The sequence below is a fragment of the Suricata suricatta genome, chromosome 6 (genome assembly GCF_006229205.1).
Source record: "Suricata suricatta isolate VVHF042 chromosome 6, meerkat_22Aug2017_6uvM2_HiC, whole genome shotgun sequence".
Taxonomy (NCBI): Eukaryota; Metazoa; Chordata; class Mammalia; order Carnivora; family Herpestidae; genus Suricata; species Suricata suricatta.
In genome coordinates, this window is record NC_043705.1 from 89245409 (window position 1) to 89258049 (window position 12641).

A 12641-nucleotide genomic window follows, 5' to 3' on the forward strand; every position below is an offset into this window, starting at 1 on the left:
CTATAAAAGACTCTGGAAGAGAAGGCTTGGCCAAGTCATTTATTCACTCCAATTCAGCTTTATATGTACTGATATTGGATTGCCCCCCCCCAAAGCTTAAAATAAAAAAGCTTAAAATACCATAACTGGGGACAGGAGAATTAGTTTCTGTTGTTATATTCTTAATGTTAGGCCTGGAAGGGAGGGGTTTGGGGGTCCTCTGGGGCTTAGGAGAAGAATGCTGGGAGCTGATGGATAACCTGGCCAAGGGCAATCATGGGGGGACAGTGGGAGACACAGGTGCCACAGAACTGCCATTCCTACTCTTGTACGTGCTGCAGCAGGAATTGCACAAATAGTAAGGAGAAAAAAACCTGAGAACTAACAGAGGACTCCTGATACTGGTAATTCAGCTTATTAGAGGTATTTTCATTATTTGCTTATATTAATTGCTTGGGTTCTTTTTTCTTAACCTCTATTCTCTGTCCTTTTTGGAGAAACCTTTTTGTGTTGTTTTGTTTTTGTTTTGGGGTGAGCTTCCAGCACTCAGAAGGGCCCTTCTAGATAATTCTCAAGATCTAGAGTCAGAGAAAGACATACATTAAAAAATGCAAAATCTCCTCTTCTGTTTATCTAAGATATACTTTCAGGTCTTTTTTTTTTTTTTTTTTTTACTCTTCTCCTTCTGAGACCCCACCGCTTTCCTGAGTGACTGACTCTATGATGTCTCCTTCAAACAGAAGATAGACATATAGTGCATAAGGGAGTGATGAATCGGGTGGGCTTCTGAGTCATACTGATTGGGATTGAATGCTACATCTTTCCTTACTATCTCAGTGTCTGAGCAGATTATTAACCTCTGTAAGTCGGTTTCCTCATCGATAACATAAGGATAATGAAAGTACATAAAACACACTTTCCCTTGCTGGTTCCTCCTCTTCTCCTTTACCCCTAACACTGGAGTAGCCCAGGACTCAAACCTAAGACTTCTATATGTATATTCACCCACTGCTTAAGGGATCTTACCTTGTTTTACAGCTTTAAATTCCATCTAATGACTTCCACACTTTTTCTCTAGATCAGACACAACTTCCAAACATCAGACTCATATAGCCAACTCTATACTCAAGAGTCCTTCTCATACAGCCAACTCTATTCTCAATAGTCCTTCAGTTTGAGTCCTACATCTCTCTCTTTTTTTTAATGTTTTATTTATTTTTGATACAGAGAGAGAGACAGAGCATGAGAGGGGGAGGGGCAGAGAGAGAAGGAGACACAGAACTAGAAGCAGGCTCCAGGCTCTGAGCTAGCTGTCAGCACAGAGCCTGACGCGGGGCTCGAACCCATGAACGTGAGATCTGACCTGAGCCGAAGTCGGAGGCTTAACCGACTGAGCCACCCAGGCGCCCTGAGTCCTACATCTCAAACTGAATATGACCAAAAGGGGACTTTTGATCCCTTTCACATGCATCTCAGTTAATAGTGACTTCATCCTTCTAGTTGCTTATGCCAAAATTCCTTGACTACATTATTTCCCTCATACCATATTTCCAATCCATCAAGAAATCTGATTTGCTTTACCTTCAAAATATATCCGGAATCTAACTATTTCTCACCACTCCGACTATCACCTTGGTCAAAGCCAGTAACACATCATGTTATTCCTCTTCTCAAAACATTCTAAAGTCCCTCTATTTCACGTGAGCTGAAGTCCTGATTATTGTCTACAAGAATGACACTACATGACATTGCTCTTGTTATAACTTTCCCTTTTGTTCACTTTGCTCCAGCTACTAATCTCTTTGCTGTTCTTCAGACATGCAAAGGCCAGAGACACCGGTGCCTCAGGACCCTAAAACTTAGTATTCTCTCAGCCTGGAATGCTTTTCCCAGAGATATTCACATGACAAACTCTCTCATTTACTGCAAGTCGGCTCAAGTGTCACCTTCTCAATGAGTCTTACCTCAATCAACCACTTTACTTAAGTTACTACAACACCTTTACCAATCGCTGGTACTTCTATTGTTTCTTCTCTTTTCTTTCCTGTTTTGCTTTTTTTTTTTTAATTTGTTATTCACAGACTAAATAATGTCTTTTTAAGTTTTGCTCACTGATGTATCCAAAGAGTCAGTAACAGTGCCTGCTGCTCCCAATGTACATTCGTTGAATAAATGAAGCTAACAAAACTGCATGTCAAAGTTGCTTACTGCAATGAAGCGTATAACAATAAAAAATTATGTGTATAAAAAATTACATTTATCAAAAGGTGAATAATTAAACAAATTATAGTATGAGCATAAAATGTAATACTTGGCAGCTATTTAAAAAGATATGGTTAGGATGCCTGTCTGGCTCATTCAAGAAAACATACGACTCTTGATCTTAAGGTTATGAATTTGAGCCCTATATTGGGTGTAGAGATTTACTTAAATAAATAAACTTAAAAGAAAAACACTTAAAGCACACACTAAACTGATAATGATGGTTATTTTTGAATGATGAGATAATCAGGATTTTCACTTTCTATAGCAATTCTGAAATTCTGCAGTTTGCTAACAGACCATGCACGCTATTTTAAAATACATTTTTCTAAATCTTTTAAATGTTTATTTATTTTTGAGAGAGAGAGAGAGAGAGAGAGAGAGAGAGAGAGCGAGAGAAAAGGGGAAAGGCAGACACAGAATCTGAAGCAGGCTCCAGGCTCTCAGCTGTCAGCACAGAGCCTGAGGTGGGGCTCAAACTCATGAACCATGAGAACATGATCTGAGCCAAAGTTGAATGCTTAACGGATTGAGCCACCCAGGTGCTCCATGCTACTTTTTGTATTTATATAATTTTGTAAAAGCTACTGTTTGCTTGAAATGGCCTCTTCAAACTTCTGGGCTGTAATCTATTCCTTTAAAAAATTCTTGCTTGGAATGCCTGGGTGGCTCAGTTGGTAAAGCGACCGACTCTTGGTTTCGGCTCAGGTCATGATCTCACGATTAGTGAGTCCGAGCCCTGCATGGGGCTGCATGTTCACAGTGAGGAGCCTGCGTCAGATTCTCTCTCTCTCTGCTGCTTCCCGATCATGCTCTCTTTCTCTCGCTCTTAAAATAAATAAACTTAAAAAAAACTTGAATAAAGTTCTTCCTTGTTTGACTCCTCAATTTGAGTTAGAAACTTCTGGGCTACCATAGCACTCTGTATGCTTCTCAAGTATAAAAGTGAGCACAACGCATCCTAAGTCTTCATTTACTTGACTGAAACCCCTGAAGAACTCAAGTTCCCCAAGAATCAGTAAGATTCTTGTTTTGTGTATCTTGCTTCTGTTCCTATCCATTGTAACTCACCACCTCAGACACACAGTAAATGCTCGGTAAATGTCAGCTGCATGGATGAAAGCATGTACAGCAGGACCCTGGTTGGAGTTCATGCTTACTTATTTAATAGCTTATTTAGTATTATTTGCTTGTTTGCAAAGGGGGGCAAGTCCAGTATGTGTGGATCCACTGTGGAACATGTCCCTCAAGGTCGTGCTTTTGTAAGCCACCTGACCCTGGTGCTGGGGTCCTCAGGATATTGGTCATTCCATTGCCAAGATTTTCGTGAGCTTTAATACCACTTTGACACTATGTGCCCATCTAAGCTTCTAGTAAGATCTAAGGCCACATACATAGTCTCTGGATAGTTTGATTTCCAGAACTGTTACTTCCTGGAGACCTTTATTAAGATTTTAGTTATTTCAAGACCAATGCATTCTTCAGCTCTTTTTTGATAATCAAACATAAATATATACTCACAATCCTGCATTCTCACAATGCTTCTAATAGTACATGTCCATAATTTTCAAGCTCTTTTACAAAACAATACCCCATAATTTTCCAAAAAGATGATTCCCTCTTACAAACAAATCTAGGGCAACTATACAGCTGGGTGGTTCTGGACAAAGTGGCAACAGGGTGCCTTCCTGCCCGCCATGGCCCTCTATGGTCCTTTTCAGGTCTCTTGGGCTCTGCAAAACCCAATTAGAAAACCACTGGTCTGTTTCCCAGGTCACAATAAATAACAGTGGCTTGTACATGATTTTACAAATCCAATTTAAGTCTATGATTAAGTCACACCTTAAACGCACTAGGAGCATATACTGCTTTGAAGAGCCCTGATGTAAATTCTTACATATAGTGAATACTCATGGCCGTTCCATCTATTTTTAAAGTTTAGATTTTCACACACTGAACTTTCTTAAATCAGGTATCCAAGGAGGGAATAAAAGCAGTTCCATTTTGCCTAGTCTTATGAAAATGATTACGATTTCTCCCTTCTGTGCACTCTTTAACCAATAGATGTCACTAAAGACACCAGTACCCACGGGCTAAAGGAAGAAAAGATTAGACAAATGGAAATTGAGCATAAAAAACATCCAGTTCTTAAAACTGAGAAGTAGGTTTCCAAAGTAATAACATTTATTACACTGCATGCAACATTTTAACCAAAAATTTAAGAAAAAAATTTCCTTTATTAAGTTGCTCAGGCTGAATGGATCACAGCACTAAGTTTTGAAATACATGTTCTTGAAGCAATTTAAAACTCATTAGAAATAATAGGCTTGGGCTAGTAGAAAATGCGGTAAAATTTAATCCTCATCCAAATGCAACCTGGGCTGTACAAACAGGAAATTGTTTTGTGCTACTGTGGCTAACCTCATTGCTGACCCTGAGCTGTAACGGCGAGAGCTGCTGAGAGCTGAAGCAAAATTAAAAACTTACATCAAAGTATATCATGACAGAATGTAGATAAATAAAACAGCATATCGAAAGTATTATTTTTCTGCCAGTCTCACTGAGTAGCTAGGTAGAGGTGTTCCACAAAATATGCAACAAATCAATGCCTGTGGGAAAGGGTCCCCCCCGCCCTATACCACCCCAACTGTTGACTACCCAAATACTGCCCATGAGAGGTGAGCAGAGGAGAAACCCAGTGAGGATGGGGACAGAAGGGATCACAGAATGTTCTGGCCTCTTTCTTCCAAGGGCTTCCCTTCCCTTCTGCTTGGCTTACCAAAGAAATAAATAATGCTGCTCTTCTGTGTCCTCCCTGTCATTCCTTCCCTCATCTACCAACCTCCTGGATGGCAGACCACATGATCTCCCTTCCTGAGCATATTAGAGTCTCCAGAGGGAAAAGCAGGGGTAGTAAAGCATTACAGAGGGTGACGATAGATCAAGTCAGCTTGGCTGATGGGGGCCAGCACGGGAATCAGGGAAGGGTGAAAAACAAGGTTCTATTATTCTATGTAAAGTGCTTGTGTCGCAGTCACTGCTGACAAAGTTGAAGGACATTTTCCCACTGAGCCTTTGATTTCCCTTAAGTTTTAGGACAGAAATCACCGTATGCTAAACAACAGTGCTTCATCATACATATTCAAGGCACAATCTTCCTGTGGCAACTCCCAAGTGACAATAAGGAATATGGAGAGACTATTGTTTAAAGTTATACAGAGTATCCAATAGAAAAAAGACAGCCTCTTCAGCAGGTGGTGCTGGGAGAGCTAGATAACAACATGCAGAAGAATGAAATTAAACCACTTTCTTACATCATTCACAAAAATAAACTCAAAATGGATAAAGAACCTGAATGTGAGACAGGAAACCATCAAAACCCTAGAGGAGAAAGCAGGAAATAACCACCTTGACCTCTACTGAAGCAATTTCCTACTCGACACATCCCCAAAGGCAAGGGAATCAAGAACAAAAATGAACTACTGGGACCTCATCAAGATAAAAAGCTTCTGCACTGCAAAGGAAATAATAAAAAAAAAAACCTAACAGGCAACTGACAGAATGGGAAAAGATAGTGGCAAATGGCATATCAGATAAAGGGCTAATATCCAAAATCTATAAGGAACTCACTAAACTACATATCCAAAAAACAAATAATCCAGTGAGGAAATGGGCAGAAGACTTGAACAGACACTTCTCCAAAGAGGACATCCAGATGGCCAACAGGCACATAAAATGATGCTCAGCATCACTCATCATCAGGGAAACACAAATCAAAACCACACTGAGATACCACCTTACACCAGTTGGAGTGGCTAAACTGAACAAATCAGGAGACTACAGATGCTGGTGAGGATGTAGAGAAATGGGCACCCTCCTACACTGTTGGCGGGAATGTAAACTGGTACAGCCACTCTGGAAAACAGTGTGGAGGCTCCTCAAAAAATTAACAATAGAACTCCCCTATGACCCAGCAATAGCACTGCTGGGGATCTACCCAAGGGATACAGAAGTACTGATGTGTAGGAGCACATGTACCCCAATGTTCATAGCAGCACTTCCTACAATAGCCAAATCATGGAAAGAGCCTAAATGTCCATCACCTGATGAATGGATCAAGAAGATGTGGTTTATCTGTACAATGGAGTACTATATGGAAATGAGAAAAAAAAATGAAATCTGGCCATTTGTAGCAAAATGGATGGATCTAGAGGGAGTCATGATAAGCGAAATAAGTCAGGTAGAGAAGGACAGATACCATATGTTTGCACTCATAGATCTAATAGGAGAAACCTAATAGGAGACCATGAAAATGGGAAAGGTGGGGAAAGAGCTGGGGAGAGGGAGTGAGGCAAATCATGAGAGACTTCTGAATGCTGAGCACAAACTGAGAGCTGAAGAAGGAGGGGGGTGATGGGCATGGAGAGGGGCACTTGTGGGGAAGAGCACTGGGTGTTATATGGAAACCAACTTGGTAATAAACTATTAATAAAAAAATACAGAAATTTAAGAAAAAAAATAAAGTTATACAGACTTTGAATGAAACTCCAATTCAGCACCTTGCTAGCTAGGCAATATTTGGCAAGTTTCTTAATTTCTATGAGCTTTAATTTCTTCATAACAGTGACCACAGATGCTAACTGGTCTAAGAGCTTTCTATGCACTACTGAACTGTATCCTCACAACCACCTCATGAAGTAGGTATTCTTTTCTCTGTTTAACAAGAAACTGAAGCAAGAAAGGCTAAGCAACTGAGCCAAGGCCAAATGATAGTGAGTGGCAGATAATAATGCCTACCTTGAGGATCTGATAGGCTAATGTATGATAAATGGTCTAGCATAGGAACAAGCACATAATAGCTGATTAAAAAATAAAAGCTACCTTATTATTAGTCTAAGCCAAGGTGCAGGGCCTTACTTTAATCTCCTGGTTTCTCTTTAGAGTAAGAAAGCTTACTAGCTTTCCTTCTCAAAAATGCTTTGAAGGTTTTTTTCCTCTTTACTCCTTTTGTTTATTTCTCTTTTCTTCAACTCCTTTCTTATCTTCCTTCCCTTCCTCTCTCTGCTTCTGTCTCCTCTTCTTTTTCCTCCAATGTGATCCTCACTTAGTTAATGTTCTCAGCTTTTGCTACAATTCCTTTGCCTATGTCAAACAACCTGAGAGAGGACTAGGTAGTTTTGAAGCCTACAGATTTGGCATTGTTCTGAGATTCTTTTTGGTGTCACTTGCCGGACATACTTCTATCCTAGAAGTCCAATAACTCTGGAAGATAAATCATTGCTCTGATTCGTTCTACTGCAATAGTGAATAAGCCCCAAAGGAGAAATTACACATAGTGAAAGAAAGTGGATCAAGAAAAGGAAGAAGAAAAATTGATTAGTAACAGAAATCTAACATGTGTAGATTTAAAGTTCTATCAACTACTAAGAAAGTCTTATATATACATAAAATTGCTTCATAATGAGAAATATTATTTTCTTCTAAAAAGTGAGGAAATAGGGGGCCACCTGGGTGGCTCAGTTAATAGAGCATCCGACTTTGGCTCAGGTCATGATTTCGCGGGTTGTGAGTTTGAGTCCTGCGTTGGGCTCTTCATGGACAGCTTGCAGCCTGGAGCCTGCATCAGATTCTGTGTCTCCCTCTCTCCCTGCCCCTGCCTTGCTCACGCTCTGTCTGTCTCTCTCTCAAAAATAAGTAAACATTAACAAAAATTAAAAACAACAGTGAGGAAATAGAAGCTAAGCATTTATTAGAGGCAGAAGGAAGTAGGATGGTGGTCCGAGCAGGAGCTGCACAAAACTGTGATGTGGTCAGGGAACCCCTGTCCAAAGAAGGCTGGTTCTATGACTATTAGAGATTGGCTCTGGACCATGGAGACACAGGCTGGCTGAATGCCTCTTCCATGACAGAGCTGGGCCAGGCCCTTTCCCTGCAGCAGCTCACTTAACCACCTCTCGCCCTGAGTGGACAGGCAGACCAGTAGGTGGTCATTATTCCTAATTTTGCGTCTGAGAAAACTAGGCACAAAGAAACACAGTGTCTTGGCTGAGGGTCATGGAGTTGATAAGGGTTGTACTAGGATTGGTACTCAGATCTTTTAGTGTCCAAAAACTATGCCTTCTTGAAGATGCCATTTTAGAAAATGGTCTGGACATGTATTTTGTAGGCTAAGACAATGAAAGGAATTGGATATACACTGGACGTAAAACAAACTGCACTGAGAATAGTTGAAAAGGGCTCCAGTTTTACCTTTAGGAGGCAAAGCATTTCTACTTTGTATGATTCTAACGTGTCTCCTTTCAACAGATAAAAAAAATGGTGACAAGGTTGTAGTTGGTAGAGATGAATATAGGAGAGTGCAAGTTTACGGACTTAAAGAGGTGCTTCCTGTAGTCTTCATACGCTTACACTCTTAAACTCTAAAAATCAAATGTACAATGAAAACTACGCATTTTTAGCAGAAACCTACAATGCATAGATTCTTGTTTGTCCCAGAGTGGGGTTTTGAAAGTGAAAACAACTTAAAACCATTGTTTTTCTGCTTTTTCTTAAATAGGCCTTTACTTTTAAAAAAGTAATATATTTTTAGTGGTTGCTCCTATGGATACGCACAAACACACACAGTCTTAAAGAGGCTTTACAAAATGTTGTAAGATCTGTTTAAAGGTCCTCAAAAAGAAAATGATAATCACAGGCAGTTTTTGGGATCGAATGGACTCAGAGTTGGCTACCGATGGAAAAGTAAGACTGACAGGCAAACAAGAAAACAAAGACGAAGAGGACACAGGAAACCGCCTCTCAGGACGAGCACTGCGCAGAGCCCAGCCTGCGGTCACCGGCGGCCAGGGCGCGGCAAAGGAAGAGGATTCTTATCCATCCTGCCCCCATTCCCAGGATCCATAAAGGTCTCAAAGAACTGAGAATGTTATTGATGAAGCTGTCAGAATTGGCAAATATTAGGGTTTATGATAGTTCTAAAGCTCAATTCTAAAAGTGAAACAGATTTTGTGACAATAATTGAATAGGACTATCTTTACTACAGAACTCTGATTCTAAGAGTGCAGTGCCCAAAAGTTCCCTGTAATAAAATATTTACTGCTCTTTAGCAGGATTATTTTTCCAAAGCTCAGTGCCAGTGACATATTGGTCTAAGCATTCCTTGATCCATGATGGCAAATTCCCTGATGTAACTTTTGGCAATTTTGAATATGCTATAACTTTTCAATATTCTCTCCAGTTGTATTCCCTTTGCTTTCTGACACTGCAATTTTATCCAAAAGAAATTCATCAGGTTGGTCAGGCATGATTTGTAGTGAAAGGCATGCTGCTTACTTACTTCTCCTGATGCCAATATGAGAGCTACCTGGCTTTTTGCGCTCCTATCACCTACTTCACAAATTCATACAGATAGGAAGGTTCAAAAGAACAAAATAACTAACATCCTTCTTTCCTCCAAAGAGATAAAGTTATATTGCTGAGACAAATATGGAAAAAGATACTCACCATAAGTGCAAATCATTTTACTAGCTTCTCGGAAGAGAAGAATTCCATTAGGAGATGATACATCAAAATTCAAACGCTGGGATCTAAGAAATACAGCAAAAAAATCAGACTATATGTGTAGATAGAGAAACCAAATATAGATTTAAAATGCCTAGCACTTTCATTTATTAGAAGTAGCAGCAGTACAATTATCCCTTTTAAAAAATGCCTCTCCATTAAATAAGTGTTGATAAAATATGTATACTGATTTCTCACAATGCAGATAACTAGGACAATTAGGAAGCGTTAATTTCATTCATTGGCTGATTCAAAGATTTCACTTGTATCTGTCAAAAAAATATTCTGACATTCCATACCGCAGACCCTTACTCTCTTCTCTTTTCATGCAAAGCGCCTGATAGATAGTAATAAAATACCCCAGGTGTGTATCTGTACGTTTATATAAATACATGGATAGAGGTTTACGTTTGCGATCTCCTGTTGTGCCCAATACACATTTTAAAAACAAATCCTAATACTCCTCAGATGCATAATTAATCATCTGATACTTCAAGCGTATTTCAAATGCATGAAATTACATTCAGGCCACAGTTTCCATCGCACATAGCTCAAATAAAGAGAAACGAGTCCCAGAAGTTCTAAATAAGAACAATTCTACTTCCCTAGTTTCTGACGGGCATGGGGACAGAAGGAACAGGATAAAGGACGCCATCCTGACATAACATTCGCTTTTGAACATCAGTTTGACTTCAGCTGGCTCTGATAGCCTTGTCTTTGTGCTTTCAAGAAATAATGACATGTTTTTTAAAGGACTAGCCAAAAATGATAGGTCATAGCGAAGCAACAGCACAAAAGCAAAGACACTTGCTAAAGTCCTTTTGTCAGGACTGATGGATTGTTGCTTCTCCAAGCTTTTTCAAAATGCTTTAGAATAAGGTGCGATTATAACTTATTAAAAAGATGGTGAACTTTTGATTGTTGGCATACAATTATTGACTAAAGACAAATGTACATACCTAATTCACATTAGATTCTAGTGAAATACACACAAGAGAACATATTTTCTGAGATTACAGATTTTCACTAGGTAATTCTAAGGACAATTGTGCCAGATAGATACAAATCATTTGCCTATGGCAGGTATAAAATACTTTACAATATGCAATGCAATAACTTTCCCCGTTAGTATTAAATGTTAGCTCAGTAACACAAAATATCAATGATCTGATTGAAAAACCAAAATTTAATCAAACACAAACATAGCCACTCTTCCTATAGTATGCACATAGGAGAATGGTTTAACAGCTTTTAAAAGAATAATACTCACATTTCTTCATTTGCCAGGTCTTTTCCCCCCTCTTACTTAAGAAATTTTAAATTATTACTATGAAAAACCTAGCACCAGGGAGAAAATTGCAGCTGCAGTCCATACTCCTTCCCTATCTGGATGTCTCCTTTCCAACATACAGTGTACAAGAGGAACTGAGGACACACGATGGCTAAGTGACAGGTAATTTGGTGCTAAGCCATATTCACGACGACATATTTTAAAGGGGTAAAACCAATTACCTTATTGCAGCTTTTCTCCTCTAGCTACATCTTCATTAATATCTACACGCAGAGTATTTCAATCTCTGCTGGTCTGTGCAAATTATAAGGTCAACTAGGCAATTTTCAAGAAGTTGTAGTTGCTATTTATTTAAGTTTCACTCAATTTTTATTTTTTAGTGAATGTGGAGAAGAAAGAGCCCCTATGCACTGCTGGTAGGAATGCAAATTGGGGTAGCCACTGTAGGAAGCAGTGCGGAGGGTCCTTAAAAATTAAAAATGGAACTCCCATGTGATCCAGGGGTTCCACATTGGGTATTTCCTCCCCTCCCCCAAATGAAAACACTAATTTGAAAAGATATATAAACTCCTGCTTACTATAGTTTCTATTTAAATGAAAGTTTAGAGTGCATAAATCATCCACATACATGCATCTTGGCAAAGAGGAAACATACGTCAGGAGTCAACGCAGGGACAATCCGTGGGGCTCCTGAGGCAAAGTACGTGTCCATGAACTGCTCTGGGACTCAGTTCCTGTCCTCATGAAAAAAAACCATCTCAACTCAGAGATCTCGAAACTGTCTTGCTCTCAAATTATATGGAATTGCAGTTAAGCTACGAAACAGTTACAACAGGAGCCCTTCCTCCATTTGCCTTTGAATATTTTAAATAGCAGTGGCAGTATTTTCCCATTTTTTCCAGTTCCCCTGGTCCCCTTATACACCTAAATATGACATATTCTTTTTCCCAAAAGGTCTCAACCTTATGGCTCTACTTCTACTGCTTTCACCAGCTAATCTTAAAACTTCTGGGTCCTGAGCTCTTCATGCTAAGCCTTGACTATATACATACCAGACAGGAAAATCGGACCTCTGGAGACTGCTGCCAGATGGCAGATTTTTTTTCTCCCCCACGGCACTTCTTACCTGTTTTGCATCAGTTCTGCCATGAGTTTCAGGATGGGAGTTGTGCATGCTGGCTCTCCATACCACCGTTCGACAGCCCTCTGAAGAACGGGCAGATATGCTGGATACCTTTGATAGAGCTCGTTAAAGAACTTAAGGGTCAAAAGAAATATTGTTCCTGAAAATTAGTGGCACCTAAAAAGCAACAAAGGAATCCACATTTGTTCCACATGTTTAGTAAATAATGGGCATTTTATAAATTGCTCTCCCTGACCTGCATAGCTGTATGTTTTTTGGGGACTGTCAATGGTTTGCTCTGATTTGTAACATATCCCCTACATTATACTCCTTTGTTCTTGGTGTACTCTATAAATAAAAGACACACTTTTAAAGTATCATAGAAGTAACACATTTAAAGAATTGTGCCGCAAACTTCAGGAAAGA

The 12641-nt window shown here is 39.5% G+C and overlaps 1 protein-coding gene across 2 annotated transcripts in view; it reads right to left on the reverse strand.

The window, feature by feature from the left end:
- Positions 1-12641, reverse strand: part of RANBP17 (RAN binding protein 17) — a 302368-nt gene that overhangs the window by 45773 nt on the left and 243954 nt on the right. For both annotated transcript variants that reach the window (XM_029942874.1, XM_029942873.1), the window contains exons 21-22: positions 12219-12326; positions 9745-9827 (exon numbers count right to left, since the gene is read on the reverse strand). In XM_029942874.1, the coding sequence (XP_029798734.1) occupies positions 9745-9827; positions 12219-12326 (191 nt within the window). The remainder of the gene's footprint in view (positions 1-9744; positions 9828-12218; positions 12327-12641) is intronic.